The sequence below is a fragment of the Vulpes lagopus genome, chromosome 23, assembly GCF_018345385.1.
Source record: "Vulpes lagopus strain Blue_001 chromosome 23, ASM1834538v1, whole genome shotgun sequence".
NCBI classification, from domain to species: domain Eukaryota; kingdom Metazoa; phylum Chordata; class Mammalia; order Carnivora; family Canidae; genus Vulpes; species Vulpes lagopus.
The window spans coordinates 57,355,636-57,374,231 of record NC_054846.1 but is presented as its reverse complement, the minus strand read 5'-3'; the positions used below and the strand labels follow the sequence as shown (position 1 = coordinate 57,374,231).

The 18,596-nt window shown below is 64.9% G+C and overlaps 1 protein-coding gene across 1 annotated transcript; it reads right to left on the bottom strand.

Moving 5' to 3' along the window:
• Positions 1–1,734: 1,734 nt before the first annotated feature.
• TFAP2E (transcription factor AP-2 epsilon) lies at positions 1,735–18,167 on the bottom strand. Its single transcript, XM_041739052.1, has 7 exons — positions 18,141–18,167; positions 16,680–17,132; positions 16,304–16,355; positions 4,851–5,073; positions 3,466–3,584; positions 2,908–3,049; positions 1,735–2,403 (listed from the first exon to the last, which is right to left on the bottom strand). The coding sequence occupies exons 1-7, from the start codon at positions 18,165–18,167 to the stop codon at positions 2,124–2,126; spliced, it is 1,296 nt and encodes a 431-aa protein (XP_041594986.1). The 3' UTR covers positions 1,735–2,123.
• Between the last annotated feature and the right edge of the window lie 429 nt (positions 18,168–18,596).

Here is an 18,596-nt window from a genome sequence, read left to right as displayed (position 1 = left end):
CACGCCTTAGGAGGAAGGCCTCGCTCACCTCACTTCACGAGGTTTGAAAGTGGGCAGGTGTTTAAAGGCTACTCTTACTCCTCCTGGAGCCCCGTGATCCCTCAAAAGAAAAACAGGAAAGTCTTTTCTCTAAATGAGCATAAACTCCAAAAGCTGATGCTTGCCCAACTCTCCCATTTAATCCACAGCTACCTGCTTTGCAAAAAAAGAGGCTGCACAATCCGTCTGTATATACTTGAATCATCATCTGTCGACGTGTTCTCTCAGCTTCTCATTGTCCCCAACAGCTTCTGTAGTTGGGGGTCTGTGGCCAGGCCCAGGGCTTTGGCGGAAGCAGAACACCCACACTTCCAGCCTCCCCTCCAGTCCTCCCGTCCTACGGACACGATGAGGCAGTGGCCCTTCTCTGCAGGAGAACGCACATCCTTGGGCCTTTGCCCGAGGGGACGGTGCCTAGAGCTACGCTCCCTCCACTTCCGCAGAACTCCACATCTGTGGCCACACCACCTGCAAGGAGCTGGCTGGAGAACATTCCCGACAACGCGAACAGCAGGCGCTGTGGCCCCCGCAAGGCGTGAGACTAAGTGGTCACTGCAGGAACAGGCAGGAAGCTAATGTGGCCGGAGCCCAGGGGATGGTGAGGAGCAGAGCTTAAGGGCACGGGGGGGGGGGGGGGGGGGGGGGGCATGATTGAGCGTCTGCCTTCGGCTCAGGGCGTGACCCTGGGGTCCTGGGATCGAGTCCCACGCCCCAGCCAACAAGACCAGCGCCCAGGCCTTCTGATGGGTTGGCTGGAGGGGTGGGACTCCCCAGTTTCCAGTGTAAGCAGCTGGGTGGAGGGGAAGTGTGGCCGAGGTCGAAATTGGGGGACCCGAGTCACGCGCCCCATTTTGGACGGACATCTGAGACCCTGTGAGTCCCGGGGAGACGTCGGACGTGCATGGGCACCACAAGCCTAGAGGGCAGAGAGGCGCTGCCAGGGAAGGTCACACCGCGAGGTCAGAGGAAACTGGGTGTGGGGAGCCAGAGAAGAGTCGCCGAGGAGAAGGTGGTCGGTCGCGTCCGGTGCCCCTAAGTTCAGAACCGGACACTGTGGCCGTCGGTGACCTTGCTAGTGGGCGGCAGCAGGCTGCTGCGAAGGAAGCCAGGCCGAGGCGGGCGGGGGAGAGAAGTGGGGGTAACTGGGGGTGGGGGGGCCTGTCACAGGCCTGAACTGCAGGGGACTGAACGGGACTGCTTGGGGGGCTGACGTGGTAGGGCCTGTGCACAGAGGAGGGAAGAGCTGCCCGAGGATCGGACTCAAGAGAGCGGCCGGGTTAGCGTGGGACACATGCGGGGTCCCCGCATCCCTACTGCCGCAGACCCCCCAGCGACGCCCTGGTGCCGGGTCACATGCACCGACAGGCACACGGTCGCCTTTGCACAGAGGCTGCCAATCAGGAGTCCACGGCCCTGGCCCCCCAGACAGAAGGAACATGAGTCCATGGGCCTGGGACTCGTGGCAAAGCGGGTTATGGCGCCACCTGCCCCTGGCACTCCCACTGGTGCCCTCAGCACCCCCATGACTCCCCGAGGGCCCATGCCCACCTGGGGCCCCACCGCGGCCTGGGCTACAGACGCACAGGGACGTCGCACACGCAGTAAAAAGCTTTTATTAAGAAAATGGGGGAGCGACCGGAGAGTCGCAGGGGTGCAAGGACGGCGGGGTCCAGACAAACGGCAGCAGGTACAAAATCTCGGCCCCGTGTCCCCCGGAGCTCCTGGCCCCCTGCAGCCCCGCTCCGGGGGCCTCTGCGCAGGACACGGTGAGCGCGTCCTCGGGTCTGGACAGGGGGCTGAGCCCTTTCTTAACCCTGCGCATCTGGGGACGACGGCCGCTGCCTGGGACAGACAGGCCTCCGACGGCCGCCATCCGGGAGGAAGAGGCGCCTTCCTCGCCCCTTCCTGGGCCACCCCGTCCTCAGGCTGCCGGCTGCCCCCTTCCCCTCCAGTGCCCCAAGCCAGGCCCCAGCGGCCGCCCGGGCGGGCAGCTGCACGCAGGTGGCGGCCGGGGGGCAGCCCCAGGGGTCTCTGCACCCGGGTCCCCGCCGCCTGCAGCTCCAAGCCCGCGGGGCCGGCGGGTGTCACTTGCGGCACTTGGTGTCCTTCCCCGGGGCCTCGGGCTCCCCGGGCCCGCCGGCTGCGCCCGCAAACATCTGGTCCAGGCCCTTGAGCGACTCGAGCAGGTAGTTCTGGAAGGCGGTGAGCGCGGCGCAGATGGCCGGCCCCCCGAAGCCGTGGGTGAGCAGGCTGAAGTGCGTCAGGCGGCCCTGTACCCCCGGCTCCAGCAGCAGGCCCGGGCGGCTGGCGCCCAGCGGGGAGCGGTCCTGCGCCATCAGGTCTGCGAACTCCTTGCAGATCTGCCTGCCAGGGAGGCGTGGGCGTCGGGATGGAGGTTGCACCCACCGCCGGGGGCCGCCACACCCACCCCCGGGCCATCACGGCCGCTCCCGGCCTCCCGTCGCAAACACCCCGAGCTTCACGAATTTGGGGAGAATGGGGAACCTTCTGGAAGCGGCCTCGGGGTGGCAGCTGGCGGTGGCCACGACAGAGGCCTCGGTGCTGCGCCCCCCGCACCCGCCATCCTCGTGCCAACAGGTGCTGTCACCCAGCGGCCGCGGGGACGAAGCTGGGGTGCGAGGCGCGCCCGGTCCATGGCCGGGATTCGGGTCCTGCGCCCGGCACGTGGCTCAGGCTGGAGCACGAGGCATCATGGTCCCGGGGACCCGGCCGCGCGCTGCTCAGATATCAGGTGCCCGGGCAGGAGGCTGGGGTGGCACCTGCTGGGGACTGCGCGGCACCCGGAGGCTCGGTCACAGGGGGGGGGGCCGCGGGGGGAGGTGACAGGGCGCGGGGCGGGGCGCTCACCTGGCAGCCAGCAGCATGCTCTTGCGGCTGGGCAGCTGCGCGGGCTCGGTGTGCTGGCGGCTCACGTACTCGGCTGCTGCCTTGGCCGGGAACTCGGTCTCACACACGTAGCCGAAGTCTCGGGCCAGGTGCACGGCCTCTCCTGCAGGTCGCGCACAGCGTGGGGCCTGGAGCCCGGGGCGCGCACCACAGCCCCAGCCCTGGCTGGCTGCACCTGCGCCTGCTTCGGTGGCTTCCCTCCCCGCGCACCTCGCGGCCGCCCCTTGGGGCCCCCGAAGCCCTGGGGCGGCAGCCGAGCTCACCAGGGGCCCAAGCTCCGGGCGACTGACCCAGGGTCCCCGGGCTCCAGGAGACTGACCCAGGGTCCCGGCCTCCAGGAGACTGACCCAGGGTCCCGGTCTCCAGGAAAGGGTCGCTTGTGCCCCCTCTCCTCACCACATGCAAGCCCCCCGGCTGCCACCGCCCCCATCCACAAGGCCCGCACACGCCCGTCTGCCTGGACGCTGCGTCAGGGGCAGTCCCGCCCTGCTCCGTCACACGCCCCCAGGCCGCGCTCACCTTCCACCAGGGAGGTCAGGAGCGTCACGTTGGCGGCCTTGCGACGGCCGGCGGGCAAGTTGAGCCCGATCTTCTCCAGGCGCTCCCTCAGGCAGCGGCCCCCGTTCTTGGACTTGGCCCTTGGCGTCGCGGGGACAGATGGACACACAGACACCGTGAAGGCCACAGAGAGGTGCATGGCTGTGCCAGCCCAGCAGGGCCCCGCCACCCCAACCCCTGCGGCCCCCTGGGGCCCCTCCACCCCGGGCCCAGCCTCTTCCCAACCTCACTGGCTGTGCGGCTGAGATGGGGCTGGGGGGCCTGGGCCGCGACTCCAAGAGCCCCCCATTTCTCTCTAGGCCCCTCCGTGGCAGCGGGGACAGCCTGGGTGCGGGAGGACTGGCAGGGTTTGGGGGGCTCTCCTCACTTTAGCACAGGAGCCGAGCCACATGGTCACCAGGGGACAAGGCATAAGCACACATCCACATGGACACACACCCCAACAGACCCACACGCAGAGAGCGACACAGGAACACACGTTCACACCAGCCAAGGTCCCAGGGACACATGTACAGACACTCATGGACTCCTACGAGCCCCCCGGGGAGCCCAAGGGGGCCGGGAATGGCGAACCCCCAAACCTGCACAATGCAGCTTCCGCGTGGGGCCGCGCACAGGTAAACACACACCTGCCCGTCTCTGCGAGCACACATGGTCACACGGCAAGGGACACAGGAAACACAGACTTCTGGGTGCCCCCCACGCTCCACCATCCTCAGACACATCGAACCCTGGGGATCTGGGGGGGGGCTCAGGTGGTCAAGCGTCCGCCTTGGGCTCAGGTCATGACCCCGGGATCCCGGGATCGAGCCCTGTGGGCCCCCTGCTCCTGGGGAGCCTGCTTGTCCCTCTCCCTCTGCCGCTCCCCCGCTGACATCTCTCCCTCTCCGTATTTCTCTGTCTCAAATGAAGAACTAAAATCTTAAAAAAACAAAAGGCACAAGAAACTCGTGGCCCCGAAGCACAAATACCCTGGGTAGGGTTCCCCGGGACAGGGACCCACACAGACACACAGACGCCGAGGAAGACAGTGCACGGACCTCCAGACCAGAGGCCTGTGCTCCACAGGGGGCGGGGAGCCCTTTGGGGGCCAAGGATGAGGACGGCATTTCTCTTCACCAGACCCAGCCCAGTCTGCTCTGACATGGGGAGGTCGTCTGTCCCCCGCCTGCGGCCGGGCCTCTTTGTCCACCCACCCCCAGCCCCGGGCCGGTGGGAGCCGCTGGGGCCCCGGCCTCCCCCAGAACATGCACGGGTCCCCACGGATGCACAGGTGGCGAGGGGCCGCAGCCCAGGGTGGGGTGGGCCCTGGGGGCTCGGCCGGGAGCTGCGGCTGGCCGTCTTACCTGCGAAGGACACCGCCCAGGAGGGACGCATTGAGGCACTCGGGAGGCGACAGTCGCCGCTGGACCTCCCCCACCGTCACCTTGTACTTGGACGTTGAGCTGAGCAGCGACAGGCGGCCTGGCACCGAGCAGAAGACCTCGCTGGGGTTCACGACGCCACCACCCAGGCCGTCTTTGGGCAGCGAGAGGGCCGCCAGGCCGCCGGCTTTGGGGGGCACAGGGGCTGCAGACGGAAGCAAGTGCGGGGGCGCGGCTGAGCCGGGCTTTACGGAAGGGGACACTGATGCCCGTGGGTGAGCGGGATTCCCCCGAGTCCATGCAGCGGATGGGCGGGGCAAATGGCCGCGGGGCTCCCCTCCCCTGTGCTCCCCGCACCTGTTCCCCTTCCCGAGCTGGCGGGCGCCCCGTTGGGACCCCACAGCTGCTGCAGAGTCCGGGCGTCCGGGCAGGTGCAACCCGAGTGAGGCGGACCCGGAGGCGGGACTCCAGGCCTGGCCAGTGGGGTCTGCGCCAAGAGCCCGCCGCTTGCCCTGCCTGCCTCGGGGGGGGGGGGGTCTGGGGACTCTGGGGTCCCTCACAGGGTGGGACGGGTCCGGCCCCTTTAGGGCCCTGGCGCCCTTCCCGCCACAACACTGTGGGCCGCTCGGGGACACCGGAGTGAAGATACACATCCCACGGGCCGCCCCAAAGCTCTCTGCCTCCTAATCCACGTGGGGCGGGGAAGGGACTCTCAGAGGTTTTCTTTTATTTTTCTTTTTTATTTATTCATTTGAGAGAGAGACACAGAGGGAGCACAAGCAGGGGGAGAGGGGGAAGCAGGCTCCCTGCTTGATGCAGGACTCGATCCCAGGACCCTGGGATCATGACCTGAGCTGAAGGCAGATGCGTAACCGACCGAGCCACCCAAGCGCCCCCAGAAATTAATTTTCCTAAAACCTCCCCGGAGGGAGCACCTGGGGCACCTGGGTGGCTCAGCGGGTGCAGCGCCCCCTCTTGGTCTCAGCTAAGGTCATGATCTCAGGGTCGGGAGTTCAAACCCCGTGTTGGGCTCCACACTGGGCGTGGAGCCTGCTTCAAAACAAAACAACTCAGAAAAAACACCCCCACTTGGATAATCCTGGTTCTAAAAGAAAGTTCTCTCTGTGGTCTAACCTCCATCCAGCTGCTTAGCCTCAGGGGAAGGGAGAGCCTCGGGGGAGAAAGCAGCCCGGGGAAGGGGGGCTGCCTGGGAAGCCTGAGGCCAGCAGCTGGTTCAGTAGCACCCACCATGCTCTGCGCTCACACGGGTGATGTTGCAGGATCCTGAGCACAGCCCACGAGGGGCCCGTGTCTGCTGCTCCCATTTTGCAGCTGGAGAGAGTGAGGCCCGGAGAGGGGAGGCCACAGAGCCGCCATGCGGGGCACCGGGAGCAAGCCCTGCACGCGGGTCTGCGAGGCAGCACCGCAGTCTTGCAGCCATCCAGCAACCGCTTGTGAGGCCCGCATTCCAGGGCATGAGAGGCAAGCAAGGCTGGGGACCCGGGTGTGCATTCGCACCCGCACCCGGACACCCAGCCAGGCCTCGGAAGCCGCCCTCCGCACCGCCCCCTCCCTCCCGGCACCGCGTCCTCCTGCACCCACGGGCTCAGGGCACATCACCCTCCAGACTAAGACCGGCGCTGCCCATCACGCCCCTCGAGTCAAATCCCAGCTTCCTTGCCGTTGCCAGAATGATGTGGCCCATCCTTCGGTGGGTGTCAACTGCACACAAGGGCTTGACACCCACAGCTCTGCGAGGTCCGTGCTATTACGTCCCCACTGCACGTCGGAGAAACGGAGAGTCCAGAGGGGTTCAGACGGACGGCACAGCAGGCGGGGAGCACAGACGGGTCTTGGGCCCTGATCAGACTCCAAAGTCCACATCCTTAACCATCCTAGCACCTGCCAGGTGACACCCTCATTCGCCCACTTTGCGTTCTGGCCACTGCCCGGGCCCCCATTTGTCCTTTAGGCTCTTGACCCAGACTGACCAGCAAAAATATACTGTCCTATATATACGTATATAATTTATATATACATAGACTATAAATTTAAGTTTTCTAGTAGCCCCATTTTTAAAAAGCAAAAAGAAATGTGAGGTTAATTTTAATATATTTTTTACCCCAATATGCCAAAAACACTATCATGGAAGCATGTAATCCGTATTTTAAAGATTATTAATGAGCGATTCCGCATTCTTTCCTTGTACTTAGCCTTCAAAATGCGACGCACGCCTTACATTTCCAGCGCATCTTAATTCGCACAAGCCCCATTGCCAGCGCCCAACAGCCACAGGTGCCTCGTGGCTCTAGACGTCGAAGGGGGGCGGCAAACAGGTAGCCAGTGAGCAAGGTGTGGGGGACAGGTGCCGCCTATGGAAACCTGCTACTCGGCTGTTGGTGACCACACAGGACACACCAACATGGCCAGGACTCCCGGCTGGTTTGGTTACCGGTGACTCCAGGATTTGGGATTTATTTGTGAAGGCTCTGGATTCTTAGAGCCTGGCAACCAATCCCAAGTCTTAAAAAAAAAAACCCCAGCACAGGCCAAAGGGAACATGGGGGAGTGCCACCTGCGAAGGGGGGCCACTAGGCTATGAGCTCTTTGAGCCGCACAGAAGGACTCCGTGCTCCTGAGCAGGCCCCTCCATCCCCAGCCTCAGTGCAGGAACCATCTGCGCCCCCAGCCCCCCAGCCCCGTCTAGACCTGGCCTCCTCACCCTGAACCCCCACCCCGGCTTCCACGGCTCTTCCTCTCCGACCAGGAGGGCGCCTGGATGGCAGGGCCTCAGTACAAGCAGGCGTCAGTGCCTGTGGGATGAGTAAGCGGAGCAGCCTGGACGGAGAGGGGGACATCCCTGTCCTTTCCATTGGTAGTGAAACCACCCCTCAGGCACGGGCCAGGGGGTCAGAGAGGTCACGAGTGGAAGAAGAGGAAAGCGCAGGATGTGTAGGGGGTAAGCAGCACACGTCCCACCGCAGGCAAGTCCCCGTCCCGGGGCAGGACCCCAGGGGGAAGCAAAAGAGCCACGTGCCCTGGGAAGCACCAGAAATTCAGCTAGCAAGGTGAACGGTATTTTACTGCAGGTTATATCTTTAGGGGGGGGCAGAGAGCGAGAGATTGAGAGAGAGAGAGAGAGAGAGAACCTTAGGCAGACTCCAGGCTCAGCGCAGAGCCTGACCTGAGGCCCCATCTCACACCCCTGAGGTTCCAACCTGAGCTGAAACCGAGAGGGGGACACAACCGACTCTGCTGCCCAGGCACCCCTTTAATGCCGTATATTTTTAAATTAATGTGAAAAAGATTTTAATTAGAAACAGTCTCGGGGGGTGGGGGTGCCTGGGGGGCTCAGTCAGTTAAGCACCTGCCTTGGGTTCAGGTCGTGATCCCGGGGTCCTGGGATCGAGCCCCAGGTCTGGAGCCTGCTTCTCCCTTTCCCTCTGCCGCTCCCCCTGCTTGTGCACTCTCTCTCTCTCTCAAATAACTAAATAAAATCTTAAAAAAAAAAAAAATAGAGTCTCTGATCCTGCTCTTGGCCCCACCCTGCCTCATGGACCTTTCATTTAAAAAAAAATTTTATCTTAACATTTTATTTATTTAAGAGAGAGCACGCACAAGCAGGGTGGTGGCGACAGAGGGAGAGGAGGAGGGGGAAGCAGGGTCCCCGCTGAGGAGGGAGCCTGACATGGGGCTCTACCCGGCCCCGAGATTGTGACTTGAGCCAAAGGCAGAACACCCAACCGACTGAGCCACCCAGGCGTCCCCACCGAGGACCCTTCCTTGCTGCAGCCTCCTCCCGGGGTGATGGGCCAAGGCGTCCTAGCCCAACGGGCCGGTGACACTGGGCTGATAGTGTGCCATCTGCTCCGGCGCCTCCATCGCCTCCGGCCGAACTCCCAGCGGGGACCGGGCCTCACGCGGTGGGGGGTGGAGGGCACCTGCCAGCCTGACCCCGGAGCCCTGTCCACACCAGGCGTCACAGTTTGTGCCGCCACCTGTTCCGGCGCCTCCCGAGCCTGTGCACAGCTTCCCCGCTCACCTGTGTCCCTCGTCCCCTGTGTCCCTCTGCTGCGAGGGAACCTCATCTGGGTGATGGAGCTGTTCCCTATTGCAGTGGTTGCGTGACTATGTGTTGACATTTGTCAAAATGCAAAGACACGCGCCTGTAAGGTTACCTACACCTCAAGCCTGACTTAAAAAAAAAATAAAAACCAAACCAAACAACTCTACAAATCCATGAAATAAAAAGAAAAAGAAGGGCGGAACGACCGGCCTCCCTCTCCCATGACCCCGAAGGCAAAGGAACAGAAATAAGTCAGAAGGAATAGAAAATTCTGTCCTCCAGCCCCACTGTGTCCCGACCAGGGGTTCCCCAAGGCCAGGCCCCAGGAGAGGCCGCGCGCACATGGAACAGGTGGCGGCACAAACTGTGACGCCTGGTGTGGACAGGGCTCCGGGGTCAGGCTGGCAGGTGCCCTCCACCTCCCACCGCGTGAGGCCCGGTCCCCGCTGGGAGTTCGGCCCGGGGCCTGTGCCAGGTTAATGCAGATCCAGGTGCCACCAGCGTAGGTGTGCGACAGGTGGATGCGCGCACGCGCCATGTGTGTGTGTCCGTGTGTGTGAAAGGAAGGCCAGGCTCTGTGCCTTTCCCCGAGCCCCAGGGTCTTTCCCATTTTCCTTGGGGCCTCTTCCCTCCAAAATGGCAAGAGGGGGATGCCTGGGGGGGGGCTCCGCAATTGAGCACCTGCCTTAGGCCTAGGGCATGACCCCGGGGTCCTGGGATCGAGTCCCGCGTTGGGCTCCCTGTAGGGAGCCTGCTTCTCCCTCTGCCTGGGTCTCTGCCTCTCTCTCTCTCTCTCTCTCTCTCTCTGTGTCTCTCATGAATAAATACAATAAGAAAGAAGAAAGAGAGAAAGAAAGAAAGAAAGAAAGAAAGAAAGAAAGAAAGAAAGAAAGAAAGAAGAAAGAAAGAAAGAAAGAAGAAAGAAAGAAAGAAAGAAAGAAGAAAGAAAGAAAGAAGAAAGAAAGAAAGAAAGAAAGAAAGAAAGAAAGAAAGGAAGGAAGGAAGAAAGGAAGGAAGGAAGGAAAGAAAAGAAGTGGCACGAGGAATGGGAACCAAGGCTGGGGAGGCGGTGGCGTGAGAAAGGGACAGTCACGGAGGTAGAACGAAAGCAGCACAGACTGCACAGCAGGGACACGGGTGCTTGGCTCCCCGACTGCCTGACGCCTGTGGCGTCCTCCCTGCCTCCCTGGCCTCCCCCCACGGCACAAGCCGAAGCCTTCCACACGCACACACTCCTACCACCGACACAAGAGCTCCTGGTCGTCCAGCCGGTCACACAAGACACCCACTTGTCTACACGCTGCGTCCACGGAGGGCAGCTAAGGTCCGAGCAACGAATCTGGGGAGGGGGCAAAAGACTCTCCCAGGAAGCAGACTGAAATTGCAATTCCATCTAGAAGCAAAGGCAGGAGAAAACTCCCTGTGCCCCTGGCCTGGGGAGTGGGTTCCGAGGCTTAACCCTGGAACCATGATCCGTAAAAGAAAAGAGTGATAAAGCGGGACTTCAGCAGAATTGGGCACCTCTGCACCTCGGAAGGCACTATTTTAAAAAAAATGGAAAGACAAATCATGAACTTGAAGGAAACAGTAGAAAATCACATATGTGATCAAGGAGGCCGACACTCAACCCCTGGGCCACCCGGGCGTCCCTAAATAAATGAATCTTAAAAAGAAAAAAAAGACAATGTCAAGTGTAGGTGAGGCCGTGAGACACTGGAGCCCTGTTGTTGGAGCAGAAATGTGGAACAGAACATTCTGGGAAGCAGCGTGCCAGGCCTGTAGGAAATTAAATACCAACTTACCGTGACGCCCAGGATGTCACCACCCGGGATTTACCGAAGCGCCACGAAAACACAGGTGTGCACACAGACGTGTGTGAGTGATCGGAGCAGCACGAGCACGGCAGCCCGAGGGTGCAAAATCCCGAGCGCCCAGCAATAGGTGACCCCGCATGCCGCGGGGTGTGGCCCCACAACACAAGCAAAGGAGGGACCCAAGCAGAACTACTCACACCTGCCTGACACAGGTGAGCCTCCAAAACACTACACAGGAAGAAGTTGCTGGATGCACCCCTGGCATGTTTATGGATTCCACGGATGCAGCGTGTCCGGAAATGGGGCCGCCTTGGGCGGGAGTGAGGATGAGCCACAGGCGGGACGAAGGGATCTCAGGGTGATGCACAGGCCGTGGGCCGAACGCTGGGAATGACGGCTACAGGACTCTGTACATTGACTAAAAATCATCAAATTATACCATTACATGGGTGATTTCAGGAATGTACATTTTTGACTGCAGTGGCTGTGTGACGAAGGCAGGCTCCCACCCGAGAACCCAGGAATCCTCGGCTCTACAGGCACCTCCAGGGCCTCTGATGCCTGCGGTTCCTCAGCCCACACTCAGGGTGCGTGGGGGCAAGGGGTGCGACTGGAGAAGGCAGACGGGCGGGCGGGGAGGCCACCCTGCCCAGCCCACTACCCCCCCACCCACTGGCTAAGTTTCCTTCCCACTAACTAACCTGAGCTCACCTGCCCACCCTCCTAGCCTCAGCCACCGCCCAGACCCCCACCTGCTCCCCTCTCCTTCTGGGGCAACCGGGGCCCGGGAGGCAAGTGAGGCAGGAACGTGCAAGTGCCGGGTCCCATCTTCTCTCTACGTGAAACTCTGATTTTTTGTTCATCATGGATTTGTGGCAAGTGCTTCCTATTTTAAAATACTGCACTAAGAGGGACGCTCCAGAGGGCTCAGTGGTTGAGCGCCTGCCTTTGGCCCAGGGAGTGACCCGGGGTCCCGGGATCGAGTCCCGCATCGGGCTCCCTGCATGGAGACTGCTTCTCCCTCTGCCTGTGTCTCTGCCTCCCTCGCCTTCTGTGTCTCTCGTGAACAAATAAATAAATAAACCTTTAAAAAAAGTCAGTGGGGTCCAATAAAGAGAAAACCATTTTAAAAAATATATTTCAAATAAATAAATAAATAAATAAATTTTTAAAATGCTGCATCGCTAAGATATGTCATCCACCCGAGGCACTGGGTGGCTCATTGGGTTAAGCACGTGACTCCCCACCCCAGCTCAGGTCATGCTCTCAGGGGCCCCGATGTAGCTGCGCCCTGAGTGGGGCTCCGCGCTCAGCAGGGAGTCTGCTTAAGGATTCTCTCTCCCTTTCCCTCCGCCCCTCCCTCCGCTTGTACTCTTTCTCTCTAATGCCAACAAATAAATATTTTAAAAATATATATATTTATATTGATCCAATCCTTGCCTCAGAGGTGAGCACTTCGCTCTCCTCACCTGAGGCCTGGCCCTGCGGAGATTCACCCGGAAGCCCGCAGCCTCCTGGAGCCCCAGAGCCAAGGACAGCGGAGGGGACGGTGGCCGTTGACTTCAGCCCCTCCCTGGAGACCCTAGGTTGGACCACAGAGCCCAGCAGGAAGGCCCGTCCCCAGGCCCAGCTGACCAGCCACCTTCTTGGAAGGGAGGCGTGATTCGTCTCACTTCTCCTCCCTGCACCGCGGCCCCCCAGCTGCGGCTGGACAACCCGGACCCACGCAGACTTGAACCTTTGTAGGCAGCCTGGCCCTTCCCGCGTGGAGGGCCTTTGCACGTGCTGTGTCTCCTGGGGGGACAGTAGCTTGGCCGGACGTCTCTGCAGCGCACTCTGACTTCAAACCCTGTCACTCATTCATTCAACAAACCCCCGTGGAACACCTGGAAGACCTGCGCTCACCTCTCCTGGAGGAAGCCCCCAGCCTCAAGCACTCAGTTTCCTCCTCGTCTCACGTCTCACCACCGTCTCACCACCGCGTTTCTCCACCAGACAATACTCCCCCCAGGTCTGGCCCCCGCCAGCCCCCCTTGCTCGGCAGGTTGCAAAACCGGGAGTACCCGACTTGGGCAGTAGATGCAAGCCTCTCCTCTCCTCTGTGCCCCCCACACCCAGGGGCCCCCACACCCAGGGCCAGCAGGCCAGCACCCCATCCCAGGGGGGTCCTGGGCGCAGGCTTGGCTCCTCCTTCCCCCTGCAGGCCGAGTGCCTGGAGCGGCGCAGGTTTCACAGCCAAGGTCAGGCTCCCCTCCTCGACCCCCTGACTTGGCTTCTGGGGTTTGGTGCCCAGGACCTCAACCCAAGCGGCCCTCCGGCAGGGCTGTGGAGCCGCACAACAGACACAGCGAGCCCCGCCCGACTCCCCCCGTCTAGGGGGCCAGGGCCTGGCCGCCTCCTGTGGGTGCCAGAGGCCCGAGGGCCGTCCGGGTGTCGCCACAACTGTCGCGTGGTCGGGAGGGCCCAGGAGGACACCAACCGCCGCCCGGGGTCTTGCGGAGACAGAGACAGTGCAAGTCCCTGTGGAAACTGCTCACACCCGGCCCCCTGCTTGGCCGCCGGTCAGGGCCTGGGGACAGCTCTGTGGGCCCTGTCCCCTGCTCGCTGGTGCCGCTGCGGAAGGCCCAGCTCGCACCTGGGGACCCAGGCGCTCCCTCCACACAAGCCTGGCTCCCACCCCTCTCTCTTGGCTGCTCCACTCCCGGGTGAGCCACGTGGGCCCAGGGGGGCGCCCAGGTGGCCAGGAGCTGGCACTGCGTGCGGTGCAGGGGCTGTGCACGCCCCACCCCCGGGCCCAGTGGGCACCGGCACCCACCTCACCCCCAGGCCCAGCGGGCACCAGCGCCCACTCCCCCCAGGGCCCAGCAGGTACCCTCACCCCCCCCAAGGGCCCAGTGGGCACCAGCACCCACCCCCCCCAGGCCCCAGCAGGCACCAGCGCCCATCCCCCCCCAGGGCCCAGCGGGCACCCGCACTCACACCCCCCCCCGGGGCCCACCGGGCACCAGCGCCCCCCACCAGGGCCCAGCAGGGAACCAGCACCCACCCCCAGCACCCAGGGCCCAGTGGGCACCCACATCCACATCTGCTCCCCAGGGGCCCAACAAGCACCCACACCCACCCCCGTCCCCCGGGGCCCAGCGGGCACCCACACCCCCCCCGGCCCCCCCCGGGGCCCAGCGGGCACCCACATCTACATCCGCCCCCTGGGGCCCAGCAGGCACCAGCACCTGCACGGCCCAACGGGCCCAGTGGGTCACACTCAGGACAATCCCCTGGCCCTCCCTGTGGTCCTAGAACCACTGTTGGGGAGCCCGGTGCCGGCCTGGAACCCAGAATATATGGCAGCTCCTGTCCTTTGAGAGAAACCATGTCCCGGCCAATCCAGGGCCTCATCACTGCCAGTCTCCTGGCCAGGGCCTGGCTCGGGGCTGGAGGTTAAGGCACTCTGAGCCTCAGTGGAGCCTTCTACGACTCCCCGCGGAGAGGTTCCCTGGTTCCATGCAGGCTTGGCTCCACGCAGGCTTGGCGGGGGGGAGAGGGGGGGCAGTGAGCCTAGTCCCCCTCCCTGCCCCATTCCAGGCCACCCCCTGGGCAGAAGTGGGGAACTGGGGACCGCAGCCACACTGTTCATCCAGGGGGACGCAGCCTAGCCGCAGGCCCTTGCCAAGTGCAGACTGAGCTCTTCCGTCCTGCGTGTTCCCAAAAGTCCACTACGTCAGGGCCGCTCCACCACCTCAGCGGCTTCTGGAAGCCGGTTCGGTTTCCTGTCCACATCCCCGCCTCCGGGTGACACAGGCCAACACTTGGAGGCCCTTCTCTTCCAGGCTCGGGGCCTGTCCCCGCTCGTACCCCCACACTCTAGGCTGGCCAACTAGCTTTCCACCCCTGGCAACCCAGCCCTGGCCCCTGGAGGGTCAGGCCTCATCCTACCCCAGCCTCAGCCCAGCCTCCTCCAAGAACAGGTGAAGTGCAAAAGGTGCCTGGGCTTGAAACTGCTCTTTCGGAAGGAAAACAACCGGAGCCAAATCCTGAGGGAGCGGCACCTGACCAGGCCCCGCAGGCTCGTGTGTGCCATGGAATTCCTCCTGGGGCCCCTTCTCTAAATCTAAGGAGCCCACCAGAAGCCTGGACCCCTCTGACTCTCTGTGTGTCTCTTTCTCTCACTTTCTCACCTTTTCCTGGCACGTCCAGAACTGGGTCCTCCAGCGGGAAAATCCACTGGAGGGCAGGTCTCAGGTCCCCGGCTTTCACTAGTGCAGAGACACAGGCACCCCCCAAAAGGCACAGGAATGATCCTCACATGCCTAGAGATCCTCTGGAGCAAAGAACAAACTCCAGGACACAACAAAGACCCTGACACACACAGAAAGACTCCCAAACTCCCAGAAATGTACACCAACATCCTGGGCACGCATCACACACTCAGCAACGGAGACACACTCCCACGCCAAGAAACACCAGAAAGACACCTGGGAAAGGAACACACCAGACACGTACAGGAGCCCGAACTCACACGCAGGACATCCAGGGGCAGGACATCCCGCCCTCGGACGAACACCCCATATATCCACACGCCAAGTCCCATCACCCTAAATGTGGAAAGAAACTCGGGCAAGAACAGGAAATGCCCCCAGGGAAACCCTCGCTTCCTCCACCCCACTCTGAGAAGGAAGGCCGGCTGGGAAGGAAGGCTCAGAAGACCGGGAAGTGCTGAGGCTCTGGAAGGAGGAGGGCGTTTAGGGAACCCCGGGAACTGCACTCCCTTCCGCCTCTTAGGAATCAGCGAAGTAGTTTAACTCCCACGGCCAGTTAGTTCCGGAGCCCGAGTGCTCCCTCCCCTGGGCAGGGGCAGCCAGGCCCCTCCGTGCAGCTCCAGGCCCCCAGCTGCAGTGAGCCCTGGGGGCTCAGCATACCCAGGCTGCAGGCTCTGGGGGCCACACCCTGACCTGCCATGTGCCTGAGCTCTGGTGGGGACCCCTCTTTGCCGCCCTGCTCTCGCTCCCGGGCTAGGAAGCTGCTGGCCGCCTCTGAAGCCTGCAGTGCACAGGAGGCAAGCTCCACAGTGCACAGGAGGCAAGCTCCACACCATAGGGCCTGCAGCCTGCACCGTGTCCCCTGTACCCCCCAGCCTGCACGGTGTCCCCGTCCCGTCCAGCCCGCACTGTCTCCCCTGCTTCCCCTTGCAGCCCGCACCGCCTCCCCTGTCCCCCCCAGCCTGCACCGTCTCCCCCAGTTCCCCCCCAGCCCACACCGTGTCCCACAGTTCCCCCCCTGCAGCCCGCACTGTATCCCACAGTCCCCCCCCCACCGCCCCGCAGCCTGCACAGTCTCCCCCATCTCCCCGCAGCTGGCATCATCTCCCCCACTTCCCCCTGCAGCCCGCATTGTCTCCCCTAGTTCCCCCTGCAGCCCGCACAGTGTCCCCAAACTTCCCCCGCAGCCCGCACTGTCTCCCCTAGTTCCCCCTGCAGCCTGCATCATCTCCCCCACTTCCCCCCTGCAGCCCGCACTCCCCCCCTGCCCCCTGCAGCCACCTGCTGTGCCTTCCTTACCTTTCTTGATCACAGACTGGTCCAGGAGATCCATCCCCGGCTCAGCCACGGCCTGAAAATAGGAGAGGCTGTGGTAAGGGTGCTTGGGGACCTAGGCCCCGTCACCTCCCCAGGCCCCACTCCCCTGCGCTCAGCACCCGCATTCGGGGCGGCCTGGTGGCTGCAGCCCCAATACCTCCCTCTGGGCCGCGCGACCTTATTCGGAACCTTAGACGATGCCTGTGCCTCTCTTCGTTGCAGGCACAGGCCCCGGGCTCTGAGGCGGGGCCCCAGGGGTGCCCGGGGCCTCGGGAACGCGGGAAGCGGCTTGGGCTGCCGCGCCTGGAAGGCACCTGCAGCGCCCCGACGGCACCTGCCGCGCCCTCCCGGGGCTCACCTGCAGGTCCTCCAGGCCGGGGGGCGCCGCCAGCCCCGGGAGGCCGAGGGGCGCGTCGGCCAGGCCGTGCAGGAGGCGGGGCGCGGCGGCGGCGGCGTAGTCGCGGCGCGGGTCGAGGCCCGGGGCGCGGGCGGGCGGCGCCAGGAGGCCGGGCGGCTCGTCGTGGGCGCGGGCGGCGGCGCGGGGCGCGGCCCAGGCGGGCTGCGGGGGCTGCGGCTGCGCCAGGGGGCCCAGGCCGCCGAACGGGTCCGCCGCCAGGTGCGGGAAGGCGGCGGCGGCGTCGGGCGCAGGGCCGTAGGGCAGCGGCGGCTGCGGGTAGGGCGGCGGGAAGTAGGGCGGCTGGAAGTCGGCGGCGGGCGTGTGGCTCAGCGGCGGCGCCGGCCCGTAGGGCGCGGGGGGCAGGGGCGGCAGGCGGGCCCCAACGGCAGCGGCGCCCGGCCCGTCGGGGCGCTCCTGGGGGCGGGGGCGCGTCAGGCGAGCGGCCGCGGCCCAGGGACCCGCCCCGGCACCCCCCAGCCCGGCCCGCGGGTCCGACCCGTCCCGCGCGCCCCGCGGGGCCTGGGGTCTCGCTCGGAGCGGCCCGCGGGGGCCCGGGGGCGACACGGGGGATGGCTGGAGGAGGGCGCGGCGGGGCCGGGCGGGGGGCGGTTGGGGGGGTCCGGCCGCGGGGCCCGGGGATGCTTAGGGGGGTCCGGCCCCGGCTCGGGGGATGCTTAGGGGGGTCCGGCCGCGGGCCCGGGGGATGCTTAGGGGGGTCCGGCCCCGGCTCGGGGGATGCTTAGGGGGGTCCGGCCCCGGCTCGGGGGATGCTTAGGGGGGTCCGGCCGCGGGGCCCGGGGATGCTTAGGGGGGTCCGGCCGCGGGGCCCGGGGATGCTTAGGGGGGTCCGGCCGCGGGCCCGGGGGATGCTTAGGGGGGTCCGGCCGCGGGGCCGGGGGATGCTTAGGGGGGTCCGGCCGCGGGCCCGGGGGATGCTTAGGGGGGTCCGGCCCCGGCTCGGGGGATGCTTAGGGGGGTCCGGCCCCGGCTCGGGGGATGCTTAGGGGGGTCCGGCCCCGGCTCGGGGATGCTTAGGGGGGTCCGGCCGCGGGCCCGGGGATGCTTAGGGGGGTCCGGCCGCGGGCCCGGGGGATGCTTAGGGGGGTCCGGCCGCGGGGCCGGGGGATGCTTAGGGGGGTCCGGCCGCGGGCCCGGGGATGCTTAGGGGGGTCCGGCCCCGGCTCGGGGGATGCTTAGGGGGGTCCGGCCCCGGCCCGGGGGATGCTTAGGGGGGTCCGGCCGCGGGCCCGGGGGATGCTTAGGGGGGTCCGGCCGCGGGCCCGGGGGATGCTTAGGGGGGTCCGGCCGCGGGCCCGGGGGATGCTTAGGGGGGTCCGGCCCCGGCTCGGGGGATGCTTAGGGGGGTCCGGCCGCGGGCCCGGGGGATGCTTACGGGCCGGCCGCGGCCCGGCGCCCACTCACCATGGCGGGGTAGGTGTGCACCAGCATGGGGCGGCGGAGCCCTCGCCCGACGGCGGGCGCTGCGGGAGGACGCGCGGGGCCTGCGGAGCCCGCGGGGCTGCGGGGGGCGCGGCGGGCGGCGGGCGCTCAGCGGCGGGCGCCCCGGGGCGGGTCCATGGGGGCGCCGGGGCCGGGCGGGCGCGGGGCGCGGTCGGGCCAGCGGGTCCCGGGGCGCCGGCGCCCGCCCTCCGCCGTCTGAGCGCGGCCGCTCCATGCGCTCCAGTTATAGTGGCGGGGGCGCGCTGGGCCTCCGGGGCGCGCATTAAAGAGACACGCGGTGGCCGCTCCTCCCTTCTCCCGGCGACAGTTCAGGGGGAGGCGGGGCGCAGGCGCGACCCCGCGGGGAGGGGGGCGGGGCGGGAACCGGACCCCGCGGGGCGCAGCGCTCCCAGCTGTGCGCGAACCGAGAGGGGCTGG

What these genes read in the sequence shown, in the direction of transcription:
- TFAP2E (XM_041739052.1), bottom strand. Translation starts at nt 18,167, where the DNA reads ATGCTGGTGCACACCTACCCCGCCATG. An exon ending in TGCACACCTACCCCGCCATG is followed by an intron (nt 17,133 to 18,140) that starts GTGAGTGGGCGC and finishes CCCCGCCCCCAG; the next exon opens with GAGCGCCCCGACGGGCCGGG. An exon ending in CTGGGCGGTGTCCTTCGCAG is followed by an intron (nt 3,585 to 4,850) that starts GTAAGACGGCCA and finishes CGCGACGCCAAG; the next exon opens with GGCCAAGTCCAAGAACGGGG.